The sequence below is a fragment of the Gasterosteus aculeatus genome, chromosome 3, assembly GCF_964276395.1.
Source record: "Gasterosteus aculeatus chromosome 3, fGasAcu3.hap1.1, whole genome shotgun sequence".
NCBI classification, from domain to species: domain Eukaryota; kingdom Metazoa; phylum Chordata; class Actinopteri; order Perciformes; family Gasterosteidae; genus Gasterosteus; species Gasterosteus aculeatus.
Genome location: NC_135690.1, coordinates 7,895,003 through 7,922,724, shown reverse-complemented (window position 1 = coordinate 7,922,724; position 27,722 = coordinate 7,895,003). Strand labels below are relative to the sequence as shown.

Sequence of the window (27,722 nt, the reverse complement as noted above, 5' to 3'; positions counted from 1 at the left end):
GAACAGGGAACAAACCGCAGCTTCTTCTTTGCTGTCAGCTGCCCGCGCCTGCTGCTGTCGGACTGACCTGAGAGGAGGAACACATAACCCCCCTCCTCCCTCTGGCCAAGCCATTAGCCATGAATAATGGTGCTGCTACCATCACGGCCAATTGTCTGGATGAAAAGCAGGCGCTGCCCTACTTACCGTTGTGTGGCAGCTTGTTCCCAAACAGCAGGTTAAGGCTCACTTTCTGATCACTTTCATGGATCAGGTCAGAGCAGGTAAGCAGATGACATTTCACCCGACAACAACGGTGGGTCAGTGAAAAGCTGCGTGTGTGTGATTGATCACTGCAGTGGCCTTTCCCCGGTTTGCTGAAACTGTCAGTTTAATTTGAATATACAGCCCGTTACTGAAAATATGATTTTTTTTCCAGTTTGGGCTTTTATTTTTCATAGCAGGTTAGAAAAGCAATAGTATTTTATACCATGCAGATGATAATAGCTAATATTCAGTAACGGGTTGTACACAATTTGTAAAATGATATTTCTGAATGTATCACTCTGTGTGAAATGGTTGTTGTCCTTACAAGGGAATTGGGGGATTAGTGGAGAGAGAAGGAAAGAGAGAGAGAGGGGGAGAGAGACAGCGAAGGAGAGAGGAGAGAGGGAGAGGACAGAGCAGCATCTGTTACCAGGAAAAGTCCTACTGTGTCACTGGGAAACCTGCAAGCAGATGTGATGTTGGAGTGATGCAGACACTGGACACTGAGGCTGACGGTCAGAAACTGAACAGTAAGAGTTCATCTATGATTATTTTGCATGTTATCGGGAGTCTGCACATCACAGCATAAGGGGACTGCAGTGCTGGCCGGGGCTAACTCTGAGCCAGCTGTGATGCTGCTAACACCCAGACACAATCATTCAATTGAAATGAATTATCACTTGATTCACTTTGAATGTTTTACCTTTCTAAATAACAGCTGTACACTTACGATCCCATTTACCAAGAATGTAAAACTAAATGTTTCTTTAAATATCTGCATTTAAATTTCCGGCAGAACTTCACGAGGTCAGCGTGTGCATGTTCACTGTTTACATCAGTCGTTCTGTAGCATGTGTTGTCATGCTGTAAGTAAAACCCCACAACACAACTCATAACGTTTAAAGAAGTCATTATCCTCCTTTTGTTCTCTCGCTGTTGGAGCTGAACACTATCCAGATTATTCATTAGCTCTGCCAAAGCCGTAAGTCTCATCGGTCCACAGGGGGCTGCTCTGTTGAACCCACTTAAGGTGAATAGTAGCTGCATCACTTGGTCCGTCTTTAACGAACCAGGCATTTATTATCCTCCTGTTATGAGCTGAGGACACAGTAGCCAGATGGAGCCTGTTGATCTTGTTAAAAAGGTAGATGTCAAAAAGCCATTACCTGGACCACAGTAAACACACACACACACACACACACACACATGCACGATCAACTGTGCATGTGTGTGCATATAAATGCACATACACACAGTTTTGTGCAATGTACCATTCGCTAAGCTGCAACTTGCACACTGGTCTTTGCACCTGCTGCACTTAAAGTTATTAAGTGGTCAGTCATGAAGAAGGATTGCTTATAACTTGAGATATATAATAGGAAATTTAGCTCATTTTGTTTGTTTATTAAGCAAATGATCATTCAAAATGAAACATTATTGAGCACCATCAATAATGTCTAACACTCCAGGTTCCTACGTTTGACTGGGAGTAAAGTGGAGAGTTAGACAGTAGTCGTAGGTTTACGTAGGTTTGCATATAGGTCGGCCACTCAATATGCATATGCTAGGCATGGTGCATAGTGAAGTAAGTGGTGACCTGCAAAGTTAATGATCAACCAAGCCTCTTACACTCAAACTACCACAGTTGGTTGCTAAGAGCCTGAGGAGAGGAGCTAGCTCGGTTACATGTCCAATAGCTGATGTGCACATTATAAAGATCTGGCAGGATACACAAAAAAAATCTGAAACCAAAGGACATTTTAACGAATGCAGCAAATACCAGGTCGGATGACAAAGATCAACGAATGGAATGAATGGAAAATGAGGGAATTTAAATGCACACTCACATAGTTCTCTTTTCACTCGCCTGTGTTCTCATGCCCACAGCGGAATAGAGGCCTTTTGCAGGAAAGATGGTGGGACTAAGGAACTGCTCCACATGGGAACCATTGCTTCTCAAGGCCTCCTGCATCAAGTCCTGTGCCAACGGCTGCTCCCTGGGCATCACTGCACACCTCACCTATGCTAACGCTGCCTTAGAGTCAATAGAAGGTAGAGGATCCACTCTCAGCACAAGTAATAAACCTAGAAACTGTCATTCAAATTGGAACTGTATTCGTATTTGACTTCATATTTCATAAAAGAAGAAATATATTAAACGCATTCAACTTTAGTCAAGCCTCAAAACAGAAGTCTCAGTCAAATAAAACCAGCAGCCAATATTTCCAGCAGCCAACTCAATATTATCTGATACGCCCCATTATTTGGCAGTGGGGGGGAGAAATGTTGGTGGAAATATCTTCCATGAAAAAAATGTTGACCACATAACGAGACCAGCGCTTTTAATTTACGCAGCTGTGGAAGGTACAAAAGGTGCCGAAGTAAAGACTAAAGGTAAAGACACCTAAAATAAAACAAAGAAAGTTTGCATTAGAGAAGTGACAACATTTTTATATCTAGAGCAAAAGACTTTGACAATTGTCAAAAGTTGCATTTAACAGGACAAAAACATGAGCAATAGTCTGAAATGATTGTGTTTTGTGTGTCACCCAGGTGTTTTCGTGTATCCTCTCGGGGAAAAGGAGGTTGTGGTCGGCTTTGAGGCGGTGATAGCGGGCCGGTTGGTGGGGGTCCAGATACAGAGCAGAGGGAAGCTTAAGGACTGCTGTTTGGATTGCTGCCCAGGATCCGGTCCTGAAGGCCACTGTGGGAACGGCCCACAGTGGGGCTGCTGTGGGAGCTCCAGCCTTGACATGCAATGCACCAACGGTGAGGATGGGAGGAGACTGCCTGGCATCTCTTAGTAGATAGACATTGTCATTATCCCCAAGATGTAATGATCTCCTGTCTGCATGAATTTAAATACAGCCACAGAAAGTCCCTTTGCCATCCTGCTTTATCTGCTCTCAGAGAGGAGGGAGGCAAATAGATTTGGCTGCCTGCCTAATGGTGATAGGACGCTTACTTAGTACAGAGATATATATCCTTGAAGTGGGCAGTATTTCATTGAAGACGGTGAAATCATGTGCACAGAATAAATTCTCTGCTGTGATGCAGCCACACAACACAGATTCAATGAATATATTTATTTATTGTGAGATTGATTTAATAAACAAATGCACGTCATTGGCCTTTAGTTCCCGAGTAATTTATACATATATATTTATATACTGATATATATATATGAACTTTGTTCAACAAAATGAAAACCAAACAAGCCTGGTGATAAAATCAAAATGAAAATTCAAAGACGGGGAAAAAACATTAGAGGGTATCTAAATGAAAGTTGAAGTATATATGTATATACAGTATGTAATGTGGAATTGCACTCTTGGTACTGTCTGAAGCAAGTTTTTGATATTTACATGTGTTTGCCATAAATAAAAAAAAATGATTTTCCAATATGAGAAGGTCTTGTAGTGTCAAAAGAAGTATCCAAAATAACATATTTATTTTTAATCAAAAAAGATGAGCCGAGTCCCAGCTTCATCTACTATCTCTTTCTAGTTGTAGTAACGGCCGTATTTTTCCTTTAGGACATCTCATCCTGGACGAAGACCTTGAAAGAACCACCTTCATCGTGGGAACAGGCGTCATCGGCCCCATGGACATCGTGTCCGTTATCATCAGCACCACACTAGAACTCCCCACGCTGGAAAATGGAGCAATCAGCATTGTGTACCCCACTTTGCTGACACCAATCGTCACTGGCCAGATAACGCAAAACAAGAGTGAAAATGGTTCGAAATCTGAAGAAACCGGGTATTAACGAAACACAATTTTAATAACAAACATCCATTTTGAGGAATTAAACGTGGCTGAACACTATTTTTTATTTTCTTAAATACTTTACATTCCTCTACTTCCCAGACAAACCAGCTGTTTTGGTGCCACCTCAGGAAAACCAGACAAGGCCCTGGAGTCTGAGCAGCAGTGTGCCTATTCCATCTTCACCGGCCCTGCCGCCAACCTGGCACCTTATGAACTGAACTTCCAGCTACTGGTCAGAGGGGCCTGCCTACTAGCCGGTAGGGTTGACTGATTCTTTGTGATATATTAGAATGGTGGGTAATCTCATTACAGAATATAATGAATGGGTTTACAGAGACAGCCAGAACACAAACTCCAAAGGATAGATAGGACTTTATCTCCTCCCTTGCCATGTGCCCTATAGAGAGAAATAGCAAAGTACTGTAACATGCAATGCTTCTCATGTAGACATACAATCTATGATTTGCTTTCCTTCATTTCTTCCTATACTTATTTATAGGACTGGAGAGCCCCACTCACGCTCTGAGGGCAGATGCGGACCCCAGTGCCCAAAGTGCCTCTTCCACCTACATCACCTTGGCACAGGAGCATCCGTTTGACAGACACATAGAGATCATTCTGCACCTCAGTGGTGAATAGTTGAAAACTGCATCTACTCCCCCCCTCCTTCCTTCCTCCCTGTCCGTTCTCCCCACACCCTAATATCTGAATGTGACTTCAATTAACCAAACCTCCTCCACAGAACCACACAGCCCGTTGGTCATATTAGAGAGAGGCAGACTTTCATTCAGCCAGTATGAGCAGAAAATCTACTCCCGTCGGGATTTCATCCGCTGCATTCACAAAGATTCACAACCTGAGAGAAAGGTCGGCGATCACTCCATGTGCCCATTCATGTGGTCCGACAGACCAGTCATGGCACAAAAACACGCTGACCTTCCACTTGGCCTGCAGCTGGAGTTTGTGAGGAAGCGACACCACAAGGACATCCTGAGCAGCCCCGTCTTGATGCTCAACTTCTGTCCCGACTTGCTGCGGGAACCTCTGGAGCTGCACAAAGCCACCCGAGAACTGCTGTTCCTCGTTGACCGCAGCGGCAGCATGAGTGGCGCCGCCATCCGCCGCGTGAAGGTGAGCCGCAGGCAGCATGACGATAACGCGCTGAACCGAAACCCAACCAGAATTGAGTCTCGCCGTTTGAAGGCGTTGATCTGTCCCTTCGTGTCGCTTGCAGGATGCCATGGCGGTGGCATTGAAGAGTCTCCCTCCCGGCACCATGCTCAACGTTGTGGGCTTTGGGACCACCATCAAGCCACTGTTCACCTCCAGCAGGCTCTGCACTGATGTTAGTCTAATGCATTAACTTTGCCTGGATTGGATCATTATTTGTATCTGTCTTGTTTGTAGGCGTTCAATGTAAAAATCACGTTGTTAGTAATTACATATTAATTGTTTTCCGTGAAAGAAAATACGTGAAGCATCTGGATCATGTTTACGCAAAGCAGCCGTTTTTTTTGTCCCCTTTGTACTAAATGTTGTATTTTGTCTAGCTTCTAATCAAGCAGTATGTCAGTTCCTTGCGTTGCCTTGGTAGCAGCGTATCAGGTTCTTCCCGGACCAGGGGCTGCAAGGACAAACACTTGTTCCACATATTACTGAGCATATGGTGACCTTTCATGCATTTTCAGTAAGGCATGGAGTGTCCTTCCACCTTCCCTGCCGTCAGGCTTATTGGTCCAATTCGAGATGGTTTTAAGGCAGGTGCTAATGCATGTATGCTTGCTTTCTCTGTTGGAGATTCGCCAATTCAATTCATTGCCAGCCTCACAGGGTAAATGGGGAATCTTGACAACATAGGTGATGTTTGCACGGGCAGCATCAGACAGTTGGACGGATGTTGTTGCTGGATGCTCGCTGCTTCCACCTTTCGGACGTGACGGCGGTTGTGCTTTTTCTCTGCCTCAGGTGACTCTGGTGCAGGCGTTCGAGTACATCCAGAGGATGAGAGCTGACATGCGGGGCACTAATCTGCTGGGGGCGCTGTCCTGGGTGTACCAGCAGCCGATGCAGCGTTCTTATCCTCGCCAGGTCTTCATTATCACAGATGGATCCATCAGCAACGTGGCTAAGGTGATGGAGCTGGTCCGAAGAAACACATGCGCCGGCAGGTAATGGCATAAATCTGCAATTAGATTTTTGACTCGCCGTGTTTGAGGAACGCTACATCAGGGTACAAGGTGGATATCCAATCTGAGGCAAAAACTGTGCTGTGGCTGGCGTCTGATAGTTCCTCATCATCCCTGTTTAACAAGGAGGCAGAGGGGTACGGAGGGCAGTGAGCGCAGGTCGAATGAGGTGATGCATATGAAAGAGACTTCGTCTGGGGGATGAAGGAGAGGAAGAAACAAGCAAACCTTGAAGAACTGAAACCAAAGCGCGCTGAAAGACAGAAAGGAGAAAGATGAGGATTTTTTTTCTGCCCCGCCCAGTAATCCCGCTAAGTGCTCTCCTCTGCAGTAAAAGACACGCCCACCTGGCCCTTCAGCAATGCACAATAACTCCATTTATCTCTCATTGGTATTCTCCTGTTAGGCTGACCTTCTCCTCTCTACTTTGACCGTCCCTTTGCATACTGTGAAAATCCTTTTTTTACTCTCCATACAGTTTTTTTTAGGTGAAGGCTTCATTAAGCAGAACAGACCGGCTGTTTTTAGTGACTGCACACAAGCAAGATCTCAGCCTTTTCAATTATTCTGTCCCCTGCTCTATTCAAACTCTCAATTAGCCAAACAGCTTGTGATCCCTCTGACCAGCAAAATAACAGTTCTTTGCGTTTCATGGCCCCAAATGTTCTCTTTTCTAACACACGTGGAAGTCATTGTATGTTATTAGGGTTTCACAAATAGATGCTTGCACAGATGGTGCAAGTAGGGCATCTAATACCACGCTATACAAGTAACAGGACAATTCTCACACAATAACTGTGATATCGTAATAACATTTTGTGAATTGGCTTGGTAAAAATGCAGTACTGTATCACTTCTGCAGATGCTTTGGCTTAGGCCTTGGTCCTCGAGCCTGCAGGAGACTTTTGCAGGGCGTTGCCAAACTGACAGGAGGGACTACCGAGTTCTTGGCTGATGAGGAGCGACTTCAGCCCAAGGTCAGAAACGCTGCAACACTGCCACCCATTGGAAGACATATGAATTGCAAAACAATTTTAAGAGATAGAAAATACAGATTTAGTTCTTCACATTTGCTTTCCTGCATACCAAAAGCACATTTTCTCAATTACCCTTCTTACTATTTTACTTTAATTGTTCTTTATGCAGATTTAACTTGTGACTCTGTAGCCCACGCAGGGAATGCAATGTAGTTAAAACTATAGCTACACCCTGACCAGCAACCGCTATAGATTTCTACTTTAGTCCACAATGAGGAATCAGTTTTACTGGTAATAATATGATATCACATAGGCACAAGGTCTTTGATGATTTTAACTTACTTTCAGTAAATATTGACATGACTACTTCTGTATTATTACATGAGTGCAAAAGGAATTTGGCTTCTTCTTGCACCACTATTCACTATTCATTTGAAAGAAATGTATTCGAACACATTACATTGAGAAATAATGTGATCCATCTATCTCCTCAGTTAATAAAGTCTCTGAAAAAGGCCTTTGAACCTGTGCTGACTGACGTACGGATTGACTGGTATCTGCCAGAGAACATGGAAGCGTTTCTTTCACCCAATGAGATCCCTCCGCTCTACCCGGGGAATCGTCTAATTGGATATTGCACTCTATATGACATGACGAATATCCAAAAAAAAAGCCCAGAGGTATATGTAACTATATTCCTTCAAAGAACGCCTGTGTGTGTCTGCTTAGACGAGCAGATCTCTAATAAAAGTATTCTTCAGTCTCAAGGACGGTGCCACGATGGTGTAAATCGTAGCTCCATGGGTTCAGTTTTTGGAGAGTCAAATGACGAGCTTTCACCTCCCCCTGCCTCTGAGTTTATGCCAGTGGTGACATGTGCAGATGGTACCAACCTGGAGGAGGCACTGAGGGAGATTTCCAGGGAAATCTCCTCTGAGTTCTCCTGCGCCAGAAACGCAGATCCTGGAACCAGTCCAGGTGAGTCACTCACCAGTGGATCTCCTTGTGAATAGATCACAAATCAAGGCTTGACACGCAATGCCACCGTGGCTCAAGTTGGGATTTTATCCGTTGTAGGTGTGGAGCTGGACTGGTCCAGTGACGTGAGGAGGAGGATCCAGGAGAGCTCATATATCCAGGAGCAGTATGTCCTTACTCGCTGCTCCCTTAGTAGTGAGCGGAGTCTGCAAACACAGTCCCACTTACACATACACGCCTCGTCCAACTCTGACTCTGCGGCCGGGGTCTTTCTCCCCAACCCTCACTCCACTGGTTCAGTGCTGGATACTGGGTCTCTACCCCAAGGCCTTGAAAAGATGCCCCCTCCAGACCAGAGATCATCCCTGTCTCGCTGGGCAGACTCTGCATGGCAGCAAAACCTCTCAGCAGAAACCCCTGATAACGGCGCAGAAAAGGTGCGATTGATTGGAATTCTCTAGACATGTGGTTAGAAAGAAAAAAGGAAATAGCAGTCTAACTTTTTCGCTAACCCTTTGACCTTTCCCTCTTGCGCCACCAGACTGGGCGTCTCGGGGCAGGAGGGGACTCTCGTCAGAGGCACAAACTTGCCCGCTCGACCATGGCAGCACGGAGTTTCTCGTCCCCCCAGGGCGAGCTGGAGATGCATCGCCTCAGGAGAGCTCTGGAGAGGGTCTCCTTCGACCAAACGCTGGGAGGGCGACTGGACGAAAGCGACGGGGAGGCGAAGCCCCCGTCAAGAGGCACACTGTCTCGCCGAAGCCTCACTGACTCTAGTGAGCTGTAGTTCTAAGAACATCGAGATTACTATTTGGCCTGGAAACAAGTTTCATCAGATTTGTCCTCACTCTGCCCCTCAGATGGACTGCTGTTCCCTGCTTCTCCTCTAGACTGGGACAGCTTCACAGACCCGGAGTACCTCTTTACGGCTGCACCACCGGAGCATCCTCCACCAGGTCGATGCCGCTCGCTTATTCACGGCCTGCTGAGCGGCAGACCTGTGTCCTGGGAGGTCACTGTGGACCTGGGGCACCTCTGGACCCCCGGGGGCCAGGAGACACCGACGGTCGAGGGATGTGGAGGAGAAGGAGGGGAAGAAGGAAAAGGAGGAGAAACATGGGATGAGATCATTCACCAGCTGACCGCTCGCTCAGTGATTAGAGACTTTGAGAAAATGGCAGAGAAGGACAGCGACTGCGGACAAGGTGAGACTAAACTGCTTCAAACGTTCATCTCGCGTATTCGTTGTTTGGTCCACGCACTGTCTACCTCTTACTGTCTCTTAGGTTCAGCAAAGCGATACCGCATGAAGGCTATCCAGACCAGTAAGCACTGTAACATCATCTGCATGTACACGGCCTTCGCTGCCACCAATAACAACCCCAACAAAGGCTTGCAGGACAGCATGGACGTCCAAAACACAGGTGTCCCCATTTTATCCACCGTACCGGATTACAGCTTCAGACAGCCGCATGTCCCAGTCTCTATTTGTACCCTACGTGTGTGCGTTTTGTGTGTGTTCGTGCGTGGTGTAGGGATGTATCTGGTGAACAGCCAGAGCTCCCGGTCAGGCAGCCGGAGGCAGAGGGCCTATTCCGTCGGCTTGGGGAGACGGCACACCGGCGGAGACAGTAAAGAGATGGAGGACACCTGGAACTCTACAGGTAGACCGGCTGATTGACGCGTCCACCCATTCCTGTTGTCAAGACATTAGGTCATCAACAATCTTTGTATCTCTCAGACAGAGATGCCACCGCTGCCTCACCCTGTAGCCTTACATCCTGGGACTCTAGTAAGTATTGTCGATGCAATGAGTGAAACAATATTCTAGTGTGAGGTGTAGTCTCCAGGGGAATCGTGTCTGTCCATTGTAAGCTATAGGTAAGTCTCTACTGTAGGAGACGAATCTGAACCGCTGTCTCCTGACTCGATTTTGTGCATCTGCACCACCTGAGGTAGCTCTTAAAGGATGTGTACCCAAATTACAGAAAAAACAAAAGCAGGATCCATTTCTTTCCCTAACACGGAGGAAGTCGATGAAGTATCGAACAAAATTAAATAGCAACGTTTCCTTTTACGTTTCGAAAAGGACTTTTAAAAAAAATGTTTTTTTAGTGTCACGTAAAGGTTGAATCTTTAGCCTGAGCCTGATTGACCTTTAGATCACTGTGCTAATGACACACCGCTGTTTTTCTTATGCTCTCTCAGGTGTAGTGGGCAGCGCATACTCTGCTGCAGCCCCAGCGATGACAGGCACACCATGCACTCATTCACAGCGATCTATTGAAAGCAAGTCAATGGAAAGCTTCTTTGGCACCAGGTGAGTCTTGTGGATGTGGCATTACAATGTAAAGGGGGGATTTGTAGCAGCGATTATGCTCAAGTTACTTTGCAGAGTAAGCCACTTTCCTGTTTTGGGGTGTGTGTATTGCAGACATCCAAAGACCAAAAATCCCCCCCAATTTTTTTTTGCATATTTCAGATTTCCACTGGGCAGGCTCAGGTCCTCCATTTCATCAGGAAAGCAGGTTCCTCTCAAGTCCCACTGTCTGTCTGCAGAGACTGAGAAAGCACCTGAAACCGAAGCTCCAGACTACCTTCCCTTGGTGAGCTGTGCAGACACTGACCACATGTGTACCTAACTGCACAAAAGTGTCCAAAATGTAATAATGTGTGTCTAAATGGTGTCTAATCAGGTTCAACTGCAGCTGGCATCAGGGGCTTTTCTTCTGACCGAGACCTACTCTGACTGTGTCCAGATCCCCTTGGACCGCCTGAAAAGGGCTTCACCCTACAGCCTCCACCGCCGCAGCCTCAGCCCGCCATTCCGCAGCACATCTCCCAGTGCCCCGTCTCTGTCCACCTCCAACAAGCCTTCTGCTGCTCCCACCAGCCACCATGTAACCTTCTCTCCTTCTTCTTGCTCCCTGGCCAAACCGACCGCCCCTCCTTTCCACCACACCCCAGATGACACCCCCTTGATGCTGGAACCAAGGCTGCGCCGGAGACACCCGTCGGACCGAGACCCCGTCACCTCCCCCCCTGACCTCCCCAGCTCTGAGGAAGGCTCCCTGGAGCTGTCCGCGGGACCCTCTCTGGGCCTGAGCCACGGGCAGGCGGACAGCGGTCGCGGGTCGGAGACGGACGTGTGGGAGGGCTCCTCGACAGAGCCGCCCGAACCCCGGGGGGGCAGCCAGTCCGCCCAGGAGGACCTGGAAGGGTCGAGCTGGGCCACGGCCGTGGCTCTGGCCTGGCTCGAGCACCGCTGCGCCGGCTACTTCATGGAGTGGGAGCTGGTGGCAGCGAAAGCAGACTTCTGGCTGCGGTGTCAGGAGCTGCCCGAGGGGGTGGACCCGGCGGGGCTGAAGGGAGCTGCTAGACAGCTGTTCCTGCTGCTGCGCCACTGGGACGAGAACATTAAGCTCAACATGTTGTGTTATAACCCCAATAACATGTGAGAAACTCTTCAGATCTACTAATTAGTTCATTATCATTTGTTCCCGACGATAATTTATTGTTACAAAACACCCTTTACGTAAAAGAGGAGTCCTGTATTTCATCTGCAGGATCAACTTGTACCATAACGTAGTGCCAACTTCATTCTAAGATTAATTGCACTCAGAATAATTCATATTCATGTCAAAATATTACCCTCAAATGACATAGACCAAGTGGCCTTTTATCCTAAATCTGCATATTGCTTTATGCAATCCCGACAATGCCTTAACCATCTGAATGAGCTTTTTGTAGTTTATATATCTATATATCAGCTTTTTTGCCAAATGTATAATCAGTCGATGTTGAATGAGAATGATCTTGATTGTCAGGATGATTATTTCATAAACCAATTAATAAAATGAGTGGTGGGATTGTAATTTGTTGTAATGTGTAACAAAAACATACATAAAACAAGAAGAAAACATCTTAAGAGTTAGGTGGCTTCTCTGTTTAATATAAAATGTCATGTTTCAATCGACTGTCAATTCGTCCTAATAAATTTACTTGGTGATGAGTGAAGTGAGCCCCTCGCAACAGAAGATGAATAAATTATGTAACAAATCAGACAAGTTTTACACATCTGCGTAAAATTCTACAACCACTGGGAAAGATGGCCGGCTTTATACTGACGAGTTCTACAACTATTGTGACAAGTGAACATGTCGCGGCTTGATAGCAACTCATTTAAAGCTTTTGGTGCTACATTCAAGTTCTACATCAAATCAATATCCTCTTAGCCCTCCACCCTTATATCTGAAAGCGAAACCTGAGAATCCCCATTTCCTTTCTCTTTTCATACGTTAAACTGCAAGGTATTCGTCTCCTGACCGCACCCACAACATGTTCCTTCACTTTTAGTTGTGAGCTGAGATGCGAAGCATTAAATGGCTCCTTAATATTCACTTCTAAAACGGTCCTTCCCAGAGACCTCACCCTGCAGCGGCGTGAGGATCAAAGAGAGGAGGGAGATGGAGGCTGTTCAGCAGCTGATTCAACCCAAATAGGACGTCCGGCTCGATCAGGCTCACTGGCGCTTGTCCTTGACGGGTGGATGTTCTTGTGTTTCTGCCGGGTCGGAAGGCAGCGGCGGAGACAGCCACAGACAGAGGAGGATGATGAGATGACAGACGTGGAGGGCCGCTGAGCTGCTGTCTGTGGACGGGTAGGTATTCCACGAAAGCTCGATCAGACCCAAGATAAGAACCCTGAACAAAAGCAGAAAACAATATAGCGATACGGTTCGGTGATGCTGCAGATCTAAAAACTAATAATATATAAAAATATAACTTTTAGTTAAGAGGATCTCTCACCTGAGCAGGTGGGCCATCTTCTTGACTCCTCCACTCCAGAGCAGGTAAGGCAGAGTGTGGAAGTACCAGACGTAGAACTGGTAGTGCAGCGAACGGCTGAAGCACATGCCGATGAAGTTAGAGCTGAAGAGAATCAGCACCATCTGTGATATTCTGTTAAGGTTCGGTACAACAGCCGGGGAAAACTAAAAACAGGACCAGTTTGATCAGTTTCATGTATACGCGTACAGCATCTTTTCATTTGGCATCTTGCTGTAAGAGTTATAGCGTTCATCACAATGTTAGCTTGTCTATAGGAGGATATGATCGACAGGGATTTTCTGAGCTGGTGTTTTCCTCTTTCTTGGCTCCTTGAGGAGTTCAAAGATGCTTTCTCCTGGCCTTGTAAGAGGGAAAAATGTTACTTTGATGAAATGTAATTCCACTTCCCTGGCAGAAATATAAGCAATCGAGCACATCAACACCTTCCTTAACTGTAAGAAGTTGGTTTTGTGGAGAACTGTGACTGATGACATAAAAATGGTGTGTAATGCAAATCCTTGTTATAAAGGACTTTAATGGTTTCCACCAATGATACACATTTTGACGCCGAATCCAGAGTTGTTATTATATATAAAAGTCACTTGATGTGCTGTGAGATTTGTGTTTCTTCGACAATAGCTTGTTCCATTGTGTAATAACACCATGTTTAAGAGTCATTATGGCGGCAACCAAAACACTCAATTTAATCCCAGATGATGGATTATAACGACTTTGTAATGATCCTCACGCTTCATCCAAATATATATCAGGCTCCATGAGATCAACTACTTAATGAGACCCCACCTGCGGTGTCGTGGACCAAAAACCTGCCCGGCGTTAAATCCTGATTAATTTCAGCTAAAGTGAAACTCGATACACCACCGGTGAGCTCGGCATCGGCACAGCCAAACGTCTGTCTTACCTCTTCCAGCGGCGGAGGGCAAAGAGCAGCAGGGTTAGCAGGTGGACGGCCAGCAGGAGCAAGTGGAAGTACCGGTTCAAGAAGAGCCATTCGGGCAGAAACCGCCAGTTGACCGTCCACTTGAACATGAACTGACGGCCGAGATCGAACGCCCGGCTCATATAACCCATCGGATTCTCCAGGAGGAAAGGCAGAGCTAGCAAAAGCTGCGATATTAAGACAGATTAATTCATAGATGATGCTTGCTAGTTGTAAAAAAGACAAAACGAAGCAGCTAGTTAAGCGATCACTGTTTTTAAGGCATAGGTCATCTTTTACCTGTATGACTGCACACAGAGAAAGTTTGGGAATTGTCCTGATAAGACCAAACTCGGACAGGAGGAGCATAAGTAGTCCAGGAGCAAAAAGGAGCACATTCATCTTCACAGACACTGCTAAACTGTCAGAAAGAGAGGAAGATTGGGGATGTTATTTCATTATGAAACGCATTGATAACTGTATGTATGAAGACTCATAGGGACATATGACACCCGATACATGTTCCTCCACAGAAAGCAGACACACGTAAACCTGCATTGTGCTGTTGAGGAGTTTACACTTGCCTGTAAAGGCAGCAGCCCAGAGTCCAGTGTCCATCCATGAAGAGGTTTACAGCTGCAAACAGCAGCATCATGGCCACAGGATCGTTAAAGAGGCGCAGCACAAAGATTGAGTGTATCCGATAAGAAGCGCAGCACACAAAGAAGAACACGTATGGAGGAACCTGGAAAAATTCAAAGAAGTAAAACACATATAATGATGGAATTAAACTCATTGGTATTTTAACAAAAAAAACATTGAGAATTGCAGCATGCAGAAACATTCATGTTTAAAAGTAAAAAGTACAGAGAAATAGGTCACAAGCCATAGAGTTTGGTGATGAAAGGCTCTTGTCCCACAGACTGACCTTCTTAGTGCGATGGTAGACCCTGAAGACGAGCAGCAGTGTGACGAGGTAGAAAGCTGCAAATATGTACTGGGCCAGACGGATGTTTACTCCACGGCTGGTAATGTAGTAGAGGGCAGTGAAGATGTAGACAAAGCCAGCCGGGTACCTGTAACAATGAGGTGCAGATTAATCCTGCAATGAAAAAACATATCTAACTACGGGATAGACACCTACATCATAAAAGACTTTTTAACTCACACCAACGGTCCGGTGTCTCCTTTAAGCTCGGTGTAGTCGTAAGTCCCATTGATGACTCCCTCTACTTCATCCATGTAGGCTTTCCAGTCTATCTCGGTGTCTGCAAGAGAAAGCATTGTTACTGTCAATGCTGTGGGTTCACCAACATGATCATTTTGTATTCATTAGGTCTCTTTGGCTTTACATTTTTTAGAAAATAAGACAAATTGCCATGAACATCTTTGGTCCCAAGTTGTGCCCTATAAATTCTTATTTGACAATTAAAAAAAAAAAAAAAAAAATTGGGATTTGTTGATTAATCAGTTAGTCATTTTGTGTCTACAATATCCTTTTTAGGTGGAGAATATCAAATATCGACTCACTCCAGCATTCACAACAGTGAACATTTCCACGTTTTTATGATTGCTTTTCATGTGATTGTGAATTTAATAGTTGGGACAACAGAACTCGAGACTAACTCAAGCTCTTAAAGTATACACAATTTGTGGACGGATTCGATTACTGATTAACTCAATTAATAAGATAAGTTAAACAACAATTGTATATATTCTGTATATATCAGGAAATAAATAAATGTCAAAATAAACTATGACATAAATACTCGTAATTAAGAGTAGAAGTAACGTTATATGTTGTCAGTGGGGAACTATGTGAAGTTCACATTCAAGATATTGTCATTTAAAGTAGTGTTTTTAGGGGAATAGTAGGTTTGCTGGCAGCTGTTGAAAAATGAGAAATGCCTTCGACACTAGAACCGGACAGATGATTGTATATGGTCATGCGAGGGCAGAAAATTCCGTTTGACAGGTGGCAGAGTAAGTTGGTATGTTTGCTAGTGCTAGCTACTTAGCGTTCAGACACATCCAGAGCAATGACAAATCACCATAGCGTGCTAGCTAGCCGTGCAGCTACTTACATGCTACTTTCTGTATCACCCACACATTGATCCCGATCTCCATGAACCACAAAACTGAAACGACCAGTAACGTGTATTCGCTCTTAAACAACACCATATGTTTGTCCTGCCACAGAGTGTTAAGTTTCCCCCACAATGCGGACGGGGAACCCGCAGGCTTTTTCCGCACACCTCCTGCCATGTCGGCGGCGTATGAAGCGACAGTAGTAGTCGAGAGCGAGAGAGAGAGACGGAAATGACGTGCGCAGTGAAACGTAATCACGCTACGTACGCATCATCTATGTCACGTGACGTGGATCACAACTTCGTTCGAGCGAAAATGTCAATGCGAGGGCAGCTTGCGAGATATCTGACGGGTAAAAAAAAAACTTAATTTATATCTCGTCGTCCTTAATAGTTAAATCATGTGTACCTTTGTACATCAGGTGCTGTTATTCAATGATTGAATAGCGCTCTTGTTGTTTTGAAGACGTTTAAAGGTCACTACTTCCCCTCCTAAAAGCCTTAACGCTAGCTGCTAGCAACAAAGCTAAACAACTATTTAAGAAATGAATCTCACCGAAATACTTCATGTGTTACGCTCACAGGAGAAACAATGTAGTATGTTTTAATGACACTATTGACAAAGGCCGAATTGTTGCCCATTTGTGGTTCTATTGCTGCTTTGTTCAGATATAAAATTAGCGTAGTTTGATAATAAATGACTCCATTAAAAAATAGTATTGCTGTCAACTGTACCAAATCCACCTATACAGTTGTGTTTAAATGGCATATTTGTCTATATTTCAAGTAATTTATTATTTCAGCAAGTGCTGTCCCACAACAGCTAACATAACGTGTCCCAAGGTCTTGCCCCAGTTTGTCTCATATTTTCGAGAATTGAGTAGTAGTTTTGATAATGACCTCAAGTCAGTTTAGCCGAGATCACTGAGATACAACGTTACCTTTTACACTGCATTGAGTTGTCATTTCTACATATGTGTATATATATATATATATATATATATATATATATATATATATATATATATATATATATATATTTGTGCCTTACTACAGGTTTGCAGTGACGGGAGGCTCAGAGGGGATGGATGGATTTCCTGTGAACATCACAGAGGCGGTGTGTCTCGGGGCCAGCTTGGCCCTGTCAGGAATCTGTTACTATTTCTACAGGAAGAGCCGGACGACGCTCGATAAACTTGATGTTGGTTATGTTTCCTGTGTGATCAATATAAACCTACTGAACGTTTTATTGTTATATTTTGGGATTCAAATTGTGTTTTCATTGTGTTTTCTGTTCAAGCCATTGGGAGGAACGGGAATATTGCGAATGCATGTAAACAAGCTTTCAAGTGCAGTATGTATTGCATACATACAGTCTGTCTGTTATGTTGTCAGGAAGCTCCACACTTCATTATAGATGGAAAACTCCAAGACATTTTGAAGGTTACTCCAGGGGCGTGTCTACAGTATGCTGTCATTGAAGGTAAACACGGTGCCACTGTTTCTAGAAACGGACAAAAGTATTTTTTACACAAACAATCTTGTTTATCTACACTGTAGGTGCTGTGCAACCAGCAGGTGAACCTCTTACGAGCCACTTCCAAAAGGAATTTGTCGGAGTGTTGCAGAAATTCCTGTTGCGAGAACACAGGCTGGTGTGGAACAGCCTTTCCCGCACTTGGTGAGGACTGCATCCGGATCAAAATACATATTCTTTACCTTTATCTTATTAAAAAAGGCCTCATGTTTTGTCCCTCTGCGTGTTGCAGGACGGACAGTGAAAGAGTCTTGCACCATAGAGTGAGCGAAGTGCCCTTTGTGTTAGTGGGATCAAATGAGACCACCGTCAGGGTCCTGTGCCCTCTGCAGGCCTCCGGACTTCACATGGAGACGACCCACGAGAAGTTCCACCAAGTCAATTATGGCTTAGGGGACATCATAGGACAATACCTCAGCGGGGAGAAGCTCAAAGGGCAACTGGAGACCGAGGAAATGCTCAAGGTAAGCTGTTAGATGAGATGCTTCGGTTGCTAACTCATGTAACTCATATCTAGAACTCTTTTTGATAACACACAGAGAAAATGTGATCAAAAAACTTAATGATGCATCTCACAAATATTCCCCTCTTTTTTTTTCCAGGTGGGCACGACTCTCACTGGCGTGGGGGAGTTGATGCTGGACGTGGACGGGACGCTGAATCTCCGACCCCCTTCAAATGGCTCACAGTACTTTTTGAGCATCACGGACTTTGACACCTTGCTGGGGGAGCAACAGAGCGCGGCTCTTTGGTGGAAGGCGCTGGCCGTCGGCTCGGCTTTGGTGGGGGCGGCCGTACTCACCTGGGTGGGCCGGCGCTACTACTCTCACCTGAAAGTCCGCTGGGAGAGGGAGCAGGAGAGGAGGGAGTTTGAGAGACTGCAAGCCGACGGCTCGAGAGCAGCCGGCCGCGATACTCCTCAAGGTGGGGCGGAGGAACTTTTAGAAAATGCCTGTGTGATTTGCCTCAGTCAGCCACGTAACTGCATTCTGTTGGACTGCGGGCACGTGTGCTGCTGTCACAGCTGCTTTCAGGCTTTTCCACACCGCCGATGCCCCATATGTAGGCAAAGCATCAGCCGCGTGGTGCCTCTCTACCACGTCTGAGGGCAGCCGTGTGATCACATGTCACCACCATACAAACTGTACTGGCTTTACACCTTAAGGTCTGAAGTGCTGCACTTAAACCCTCAAAAAGGGCAACAGTGACTTTTTGAAAAAACATTACTGCAATATGACGTTTTTTTTAACATTGTGCAATCGTTTTGTTTCACTGAGGTCGTGTTTCTGTAGTTGTATGTGAGAAGTAACAGTGGATTAGAAAATAAGAAAAAATGCTGTCAATTTAGGATATATTCACTTTCCTAAATGTTTGTTTTGTGCCTTATTCTAGTCATTGGGGGGCTGCTTCCATAGTTATTGACGTCCAAATAACTTGAGCGTGGTCAGAATGAGCAGCTCTTTTGTTTCATCCACTTTCAGTAAAACAATGTGACTGGACCTGTGTCAAGTTATTGAAGCAACGATTCCTTATTTCCAGGACGAGGCTGAAGTGTTAATTAATGCACCACAGTCAACGTGGGTCAAATTTTGGCTTGTTGAAACAAATTCAATAAATCATCACACTTTTAATATTTTGTGTAGTGCAATTAGATTACTATCGCTATGACAATGTATAAATTGGCTAATTTGCTTACCCACTTCGCTTTAGAAAGCGAGCTGTAATAGAACACTAGTTTGTGAACCTTCGGCCGGGAGATGAGGGGATTATGGTAGAGTTCATCGACACAGAAAGTAAACAACGTGTGTGTATGTGTGTGTGTGTGTGTGTGTTGGGAAGGGGGGGGGGTGAAGCAGGTGGGAGACACATGACCTTGTAAATCTTCCTCGCTGTCGATGATTTCATGAGCTCTGTCAGTACTTACAGACCTCTGAGGACATGGAAAAGAACTGTAAATATCTCAGTATTTTTGCACCTCAAAGTTGCCTCAACGTTATTTCTTTCTCATGGGTTATTGGTTAGATGGCTACATGAGGACAGTGGATAACACAAGATCAACTCTTAACTCTCTTAGTAAAGAGACTGGTAACAATTACAAGGCGATGAAATCTAATCACTCAGGAAACGAGTCCACCGTCCTCCCTTTATAGCCTTTTTACTTCTGGGGGTTACATTTTTGCTTCCAAAATCATAAGTCATAGTTTAATATATGAACAAAACATTGATGTTGATAAAATTCATAGATAAGTGAAGTAATACAAGTAAAAATAGTCAAAGTCTGGCATGTTAAAGTCATTACAAGTCAGTATTGTGTGTTGGGAAAACTCATCGCAAAATTCATAAAGAGGTTCTGATTTATGAAAAGATCTGAGTACACGAATGTAGAATTCTTTTAAAAGCCACGGCAATAAAAAGCCATAATTTAGTATTTTGAAAAAGTCATAAATAACTACAATAAATATAAAGTATACAAGTAATACATTTTTTAAAATATTCATAGGATAGTATGGCAACTCTAGTGCGTCTAGGTGTCATACAACAGTCATGGTATAGTACGTTAAACAAAGTTTGAGTATAGTATGTTAATAACACATCAAACAAATAAAATCATACAAGCTTAGAATATTATATATCTTTTTGCAGTCCCATTCTGCAGCGAAAGAGAAAATAAACAAAAAAAACACACAAAAGAAACAATATGTTGAGGGTGGAAAAGGAATGAAGGTGTTTCTCAAGTGGACAGAGCAGCTGTTGTGAAGAATTCCGCCCAGAATTAAACAAACCATTTAAAATCAAATAGGATGATTTGAAAAAAGGCATCGTCATAAAATGGAAAACATGTTTTTTTGCCCATGAAAGGTCAACTTTTGAGGAAACAATGGTTCTTTACCATTTAATATCAACACAACAATCCAAAACGCATTTCCGAGAAGTGATTTAGCTGAATGAATTTCCCCATCTGTGCAAACAGGAGCTCAGTAGATAAACTAGAGGATATTTTATCATCCATCAACAGAGCTACACGTTATCTGTCCCTTGCCAAAAAAAAAAGAAAATCTGGGAAATGACAAGTTTTTATTTTGACATCTTTCAAAGTGACATTACAAGTATATTTTTCATATAGATTTGCATAAAGATAAACATTTAACAACTTAATTTAGTGAATGTATCTATAAAATCCCTGTTAGCTTTCTCTAACCTATGAATAAGAACTCCTTTATCTTTCCTCATTTATTAGTGGCACGTTAACAGACAGCTGAATAAAGAGCGCACTCACAACATGACCAGAGGCAGGCAGAGATTCTTGTCTCAAGGAAGGAAAAGCTCATCTTGAAAAAGAAAAAGTCATTTCTGACTAAAGCACATCAGAGCGTTATGGTTTCTCCCAAACACCAATGTTAGAAACTGTAAATTGCAATAACTCCTTTAATTGAGTTCTTTGATATCGAAGCGCCTTGCCATCACCAAAAAGAGAAAAAAAAGACATCTTATCTCATTATTAGAAGCCATCCAGTTATTTAAAGAAAATGTATTCTCATAATTATGAGAAAAGTAGTTTACTAGTAAACTAGTTCAGTTAAAGTTGGAAAGATATTCACAGATTGAGATGCCCCCATCAATAAGCAAAATGTTCAAATACAAACAATGCAAAATGAGTCTATGTCCGAGTCGATACAATCGTTTCACTGAAGTCTCTGAAGATGCGAAGTCATGATGGATCGTTTTACTTCTCCAATGGCACAAATACTTGTTGACACCACCTGGTGTCCGGAGTGACTCCTCAGGCTTTCTATTTCCGTCTCCTCTAACGAGCGGCGAGAGGGAGAATGGCAGATGTTCCCTTTTGAACGGAAAAGGAAAGAACATGTACGCGCGTGTGTGTGTGTGTGTGTGTGTGTGTGTGGGGGGGGGGGGTTATGGTGAAGTGGGGGTGGGGGTCAGGCTGAGTGGGTGTGAAAAAGGAGCAGGTGGGAGACACAGGATCTTATGAACATCCTCTCAGTCAGTGAGGCTTCACTTGTACGAATGCTTCATGAGCTCTCGCAGCAGAACGGCAGCTGTGTCTCTGAAGGAACAGACCATTACTCGCACACCCCAGAGGCCGCAGGGGGGGGGGGACCAGAGGCGTTTGATTTGGATTTGGGAGAACACCAAAGGGCACAGCAATGGAGTAACAGTAATAATCTCACATGGGCCTTTGGAGGAAGCGAATGCTACGAAAGGGCTGTGAAACATCCACAGCGAATGGGAAGTCGTCTGAACTCGGCCCAGTTTAATATGTATTTCCCGAAATTCCAAATGCGATAGTAAAATTGAAAGTGTGTATGAATTTGTTCTTGCATCAAAAGATAGCCCAGCAAGATGGAGATGAATGTTGTATTCAGCAAACAATAGTGAAAAAGAAAAAGGCAAAGCTGAGTTTTGATAAATGCTGACACGCCATGACCTTATGTACTCGTGCTCCTGACGGGGCGCGCTGGGCGGACGGGTCTTTTTGGACCGTGGCATCAGCAGAGGCTCAACAGACAGCAGCAGGGAAGGGGGAGATGCTCAGGAGAGAGAGAGAGACATCACAGCGTGCCGTAGTCCCTGATGCCAATTACCACCGTCACCCAGTGGGACGTGGGATAGGTGACCTACTTTGTGACAGTAGTGTCACTGTAGTGTGCTTCTTCCCTTATAAACAAACCAAGCGCTCCTTCCCTAAAGAGAGGCAGTCATGGGTTGTGAAATAGGGAGATATTTTTTCTATTTAGTCCTTTGGTTTGTTAGTTGTATCAGCCTGACATAGATTGGTGCGGATGTTTAGGCATGAAAAGCGAATAAACCTTTATGATGAGGTTTATTAGTCGTTCACATCTCCTGTCTGTGAACACCGTGGGTTTTAGTTGTCGGCTGAAGAAGCAAATATTTAACCAACCAATGTTTGAATTATTGCGTTCAACAGGTGTGTTCCGAACTCCAGGGCCAATAGCTCAATGCAATGTAAACACGTCAAGTTGGTTCCTGATTGCTCAACCTAATAACTAATAATAATAACAACATTTCTGAAAGTACACACCTGCACACACTCATAAACACGCACACACAAGGAATTGATGGCTCTCAGCTCTATGCTGGCTTTGGATTTTTTTTCCTCAGCGTTTGTGCCTCAAGGAGGAGCATAGTGTGTATTTACAGCACACATGTGTGTGTGTGTGTGTGTGTGTGTGTGTGTGTGTGTGTGTGTGTGTGTGTGTGTGTGTGTGTGTGTGTAAGTTCAGCAGCACCATGGTCTGCTTGAGGGTAAAGATGTGGAGAGTGAGTGACTCAGCGTAGTGATTCATTTATAATTGGAGGCAATGCTTCAAGAGCACACACACACACACACACACACACACACACACATTTCTTAAGGGTTGGTGCCCCATCAGAGATGATGGGATTGATTGAGTGAGCCTGAAGGCTGTTTGCTAAAGATGTTGGGATGGAGAAGGAGAAAGGAGGGAACAGAGGAGGAGGAATCACAGCATGTGGACTGAGAAAGATCAATTCAACTAAACCGAGGCAGACCGAACGAGGAGTTGTTGCACTTAAGCGCACTGGGCTCAGCATCAAGTTGGAGGCGGTGCATCATTAGGGGGGGAAAGGGCTTTCAGTTAGAACCAACACAAGCATTTTCTTTCCTAAATGATGAACATGGATCTGCACCTGGTGCCACGCGGGTCAGCAGGTCGCCGACGGAGGACATCATGTGAAATCCCTGCATGAATCAACTGCTCTGCTTGTGACAGCAGGAGGCGGCGCTTTATTGGGCAGGAGGAGCTTTGGGAGTCCAACCACTGGCAAAACACATTTAGATAGATTGGCAGATTTCTAATCTCTGATGCAGAGACGAGGGGGAAAGAGGAATTGGATAAGGATGTACTTAGATCTGTTTCTTTTTATAATGCCTGGGGGTATATATCAGCAACGAGTTTAAGAGGGGGTCATTTGAGCCGTGTTTCTGTGGCAGGCAGGTCGGCCGTCTTTGCTTTGGCTCCATAGTCGCCACACATCTCGCCCCCGTAGGAGATACAGGAGCTATTCCAACAACAATGATCTCAAACAGCGTCAGCTGGTCCATCTCCCCGGTCCGCTATGCAGACTGGCGGCTAAAACAGAGGAAGACTGCTTCGATGGAACGGTTATAACACGTTTCTAGCATAGGTCAGCTGGCCCGAGGTGTCAAAACACGTTTGCTCCAAAAATAGTTCGTCAGCTCATTATTTTAGTTTTTATGAGGCACCATATGCTACTAGGACGGCTGTTGCAACACGGACTGCAACAAAAAGAAGTCAAGGAAGAATGACGTCATTTCAAACAAAGCTGGTGTTTGAAGCCGGTGGCTCTGTCCGTGGTGCTGAAGAGAGCCCCTCACATATCTGCTGCTGAAAACGTAACCAGGACAATATCATATTATTACGTTATTCTGTCTATGATGTATATAATTCCATCATGTTTTCTTCATGATGTTAATGTGCTTTCCTTTGCTTCTCTGGTCCTTAAACGGTGATTTAGTATTTCGAAAAATTTGGGATGCTCCCAAGACATATGGCGGATGAAAAACAGTAGAAATCGAATAAGTGCCAGCACGCTGCACTGATGCTGACGTTTAGTAAATTGTAGATTTAAATTGACAAAAAAATAAAGAAGTACTGAGGTAAACTACTGAGAAGGTAATTGCACATAAATAAATTACATTTTGGAAATTAGGATGACGAATATGCAAATAAATACCTGAGATAGTGATCAGGACTTAATGCTGAAGAAGCACATAGAAGGAAGTCATTTTGGAAGTTTAGTTTGGAAGTTCCCTTTAATTAACTTGTATTACATTATTGAGGGAAATGTGCTCTGGGGCTACATACAATACTTATAATTGACCAGCCACACAATACGTGTCTGTGTAATTCTTTATTCTCGCCAGATATCCTGAAGAAAAACGTATCCAAGCCCCAAACCTGCCTCACTGAGGGTCCTTCAGTCTCCAATTGCATCTCTCGCCTGCTGATGTCGCTCTTGCGCTTCCACCTATCGGGTTCCCCCGCCGCACACACACACACACACACACACACACACACACACACACACACACACACACACACACACACACACACACCCGGATGGATGACTTCACCGTTCTGCCTGGGTTTCCTTTATGATCCCGGGATCTCCCACTTCCCTCACCAGACATCAGCCAGCAACACAGGCGAGCGCAGCTCTCCCGCTCCCACTCACACGCCGCCGTCTCTCCCTGCAGCTGCAACGCATCCAAGAGACCACCGAGAGACCACCGAGAGACCACAACAACACCTGCACCTCAGACGCCAGTCCAAATCGAGTTGCGCTCCGAGAGGATCCCGCCAGGAGACAAATAACAAACAACCGCTGCAGAGAGAGAGAGAAAAAAGGGAAAATACGGCTTTATTGAGAACATAAAAGTCCCCGAGCAAGACTTTTGTCTGCTTCTTCTTTGCGTTGGTGATCCTTTTTTTTCCCGTCGTGCCACAATGTCCGAAGTGCTGCCATACAACGAGGGTAAAATGAGCGGCTACGGGGCAGATAGCGAGGTCAACCAGATGTCCTACAGCTGCGGACTGCAGGACACGAGCGCCTTCTTCTCTGCGTCGCAGGCCAAGAGACCCCCGAAGCTCGGACAGATCGGCCGAGCCAAGCGAGGTAAAGGATGGTGAAATCAAAGGGTTGCGTTACGAGGCATGTGCCTCATGCACGGAATTATTTGTGTGATAGAAAAATGGCTAAAGCGTTTTGTGGGGCTGTATATTGTAGTTCAAATGCATGTAAACAAAATTCTGATATTTGAAAATGTACTACAGAATGAAACGGTTTACGTGGACAAGCGGGACACGCCCCATGCTGTCCAAAAAAACAATGGTTACTAAACCGCAAGGATGAAACGCCTGGCTCGTCGCCATTACCGGGAACTAGTTGTTTTGACAAAGTGCGCGCACTCGAGGTCTTTTCTTTTTTGTTGTTGCCATAGTGCTTTATTTATTTATTCACCTGCAGTCTCACTACTCTCACACATTTTCTCATTGATTTTGGATACTTAGTGCGCCAAATCCCTTCTCCACTAAAGTCCCCATAATAACCCACCGACCGCACAATACGCATCGGACTCACTGTGGAGACGTCGCGTGTCTCTCCCCCTTCACGGTCTCATTAACCGTCCTCTTTCCTTACCTCTCTCCCTCCCCCTCCCCCCCACCCCCCCCTCTCTCTCTCGACAGTGGTCATCGAGGACGACCGAATAGACGACGTCCTGAAGGGGATGGCGGACAAGTCTTCACCGGGCGTTTAAACGTGAGCGATGCCTTGCAGACTTTTTATTTTTGATCACCGATTTGAAGCACTTGTCGGCTGTGCATGTTCGAGGATGGCGGGAGAGAAGAACGACGGCACGAAGCAAGGATGGTGTGACTGACGAGAGGAGACAAGAGGGGGGGGGGGGGGCAAAAGGTGGAGGAGGCGGGTGGGGTGTGTGTGTGGGGGGGGGGGGGGGGGGTGGAGGAGGCTGGAGGTGAAGACCCACGTTGAAAGGAACCCACGAAGAAAGAGAAAGCGATTGGGGGGAGGGGGGGGGACTCTCGAAAAGAACACGGTTTTTCAAGGGATTGCTGGCGATTCTCCAACCAAATCCCGATTTTTGACTCCTGCTGCGCAGCAAGATGTTGAGGTGGGCGGACACCGCTCAACCTCCGCTGACTTTAATGATGGATGAACTTGTCATTACTCCACGACCATCTCTCGTTTTCCTTTTCCCCGCAGCGCTGTAGGCAACAAACATACTGCAACTGGAGGCTGATGCTCAATCCCGGCCCTGTTTTCAATAAGGTTGTACAGTAGCGTAGGTAGGCTGAGCTCTCACACGTCCCCTCCCCCCCTTTTAGGCTTTGCTTTGTTGATCGGGTCGGCGGCGGTGCGTTCAAGGGAGCTGTCCTTTCAGCACCGCTCCGATGCATTCCTGTTGCTGCTATGGCTTTTTAAAAGCAGACCGACCAAACTCTCGAGCCTGCTAAGTAGAGGAGACCCATGTAAAAACTATATATTCGAGGTTGGTGCAATGTTAATATTTTCTGTAGTAGAAGCCTTGTTTGCTCTTGGCCTTTAAAAAGAGCAGTAGGCCACAGATTAAACCTGAACCACAGGCTACCTTCCTTCTTCTTGTTCTTCTTGCATTACCCATCAGTGGTTAAAGGTGTGGCTTGACACCTTCATGTAGCTGATTTACACCTGCACATATCTTTTTACCCCTCTGTTCTTCTTCTTATTTTTTTTTTGTATTTTCAAATGCTCTGATATCTACAGAGGCCAGCAAAGATGTGGAGAAAATAGTAAATGTTTTAAGGAGAAGTCATGGAATTGTTGGGGGGGAAAATTCTTTCTGTAATTCGGGTATTTTGATTTAGCAAATATTCGTCTTCTGTCTTCTATACGTTTTTTTTCTCCATCAATTTGCATGAACTTTCACTCCGGTGCCAATGTAGGTGCCACTACTCTTACCCTGGCACGCTTCTTTTTAACTAAAGTCATATTTGTATTTTTATATCTAAATATTTGTTATTTAAATTATATGCTAGTCTATCGTCTTACAATTCATCAACAAAAAATATTTCTACTTCAGAGAGGATATACAGAGCGAGACTGGGCTTCATGGAGGCGAAGCTGAGATTGTGGTCGACTGGTCTCATTCTATATCAGAGGACGGGCGTTTTTTAAAGACTAACTGAATGTGTCCGGGGTTTTTGCACACATAAATGTTAAACTATTATTAAGAAATCGTATACTGTGACTTGAGCTTCGTTGATGAATTCGTTAGAAAATGGCAGTTTTAGAGTACATTGCACTGTTTACGAGTATCTTCAAATAACATGTGGTTATTTGACCGACTTTGGACATTAGGCTACAGTTTTTGTTTTTTAATTTTGATTATTTTGTACCATTATTTTAAAGAAACTGGATATGGTTTGTCGTGCATGAAACCTTAATATTTTCCATACTGAAACATTGTTTTATGAAGCAAAAAAGCGACAAAAATGTCATGACATTCTAAGAATGAGTCATTGTAAATTATGATGCCATTTTCACTGTATTTGGTGAATTAATAAATGGTGAAAGAACATGTAAA

At 44.7% G+C, this 27,722-nt stretch overlaps 4 protein-coding genes across 12 annotated transcripts; 3 read left to right on the top strand and 1 right to left on the bottom strand.

The window, feature by feature from the left end:
* Positions 1-121: 121 nt before the first annotated feature.
* vwa5b2 (von Willebrand factor A domain containing 5B2) lies at positions 122-12,030 on the top strand. 9 transcript variants are annotated; one of them, XM_078098933.1, is made up of 22 exons: positions 637-776; positions 2,134-2,298; positions 2,800-3,015; positions 3,783-4,008; positions 4,117-4,274; positions 4,517-4,648; positions 4,760-4,884; positions 4,972-5,148; positions 5,252-5,362; positions 5,983-6,185; positions 7,066-7,180; positions 7,675-7,860; positions 7,942-8,158; positions 8,258-8,595; positions 8,700-8,934; positions 9,019-9,363; positions 9,445-9,582; positions 9,694-9,822; positions 9,900-9,950; positions 10,367-10,478; positions 10,641-10,764; positions 10,918-12,030. In XM_078098933.1, the coding sequence occupies exons 2-22, from the start codon at positions 2,160-2,162 to the stop codon at positions 11,614-11,616; spliced, it is 4,176 nt and encodes a 1,391-aa protein (XP_077955059.1). In that variant the 5' UTR covers positions 637-776; positions 2,134-2,159; the 3' UTR covers positions 11,617-12,030. The 9 variants fall into 9 exon arrangements, with proteins under 9 accessions (XP_040026265.2, XP_077955059.1, XP_040026269.2 ...); XM_040170335.2 differs by having other exon boundaries at positions 10,855-12,030; XM_040170331.2 differs by lacking the exon at positions 637-776 and adding an exon at positions 122-263 and having other exon boundaries at positions 9,445-9,822; positions 10,855-12,030.
* Positions 12,031-12,089: 59 nt separating this feature from the next.
* Positions 12,090-16,315, bottom strand: alg3 (ALG3 alpha-1,3- mannosyltransferase). The gene is made up of 9 exons (XM_078098935.1): positions 16,012-16,315; positions 15,096-15,195; positions 14,856-15,003; positions 14,512-14,672; positions 14,228-14,348; positions 13,910-14,115; positions 13,272-13,347; positions 12,967-13,112; positions 12,090-12,861 (listed from the first exon to the last, which is right to left on the bottom strand). Exons 1-9 carry the CDS (start codon positions 16,190-16,192, stop codon positions 12,681-12,683), a joined length of 1,320 nt encoding a protein of 439 aa, XP_077955061.1. The 5' UTR covers positions 16,193-16,315; the 3' UTR covers positions 12,090-12,680.
* mul2 (mitochondrial E3 ubiquitin protein ligase 2) lies at positions 16,215-19,182 on the top strand. Its single transcript, XM_040170337.2, has 6 exons — positions 16,215-16,367; positions 17,071-17,215; positions 17,410-17,497; positions 17,575-17,695; positions 17,784-18,015; positions 18,154-19,182. Exons 2-6 carry the CDS (start codon positions 17,099-17,101, stop codon positions 18,655-18,657), a joined length of 1,062 nt encoding a protein of 353 aa, XP_040026271.2. The 5' UTR covers positions 16,215-16,367; positions 17,071-17,098; the 3' UTR covers positions 18,658-19,182.
* A 5,562-nt stretch (positions 19,183-24,744) lies between these two features.
* Positions 24,745-27,722, top strand: camk2n2a (calcium/calmodulin-dependent protein kinase II inhibitor 2a). Its single transcript, XM_040170341.2, has 2 exons — positions 24,745-25,252; positions 25,825-27,722. Exons 1-2 carry the CDS (start codon positions 25,084-25,086, stop codon positions 25,893-25,895), a joined length of 240 nt encoding a protein of 79 aa, XP_040026275.1. The 5' UTR covers positions 24,745-25,083; the 3' UTR covers positions 25,896-27,722.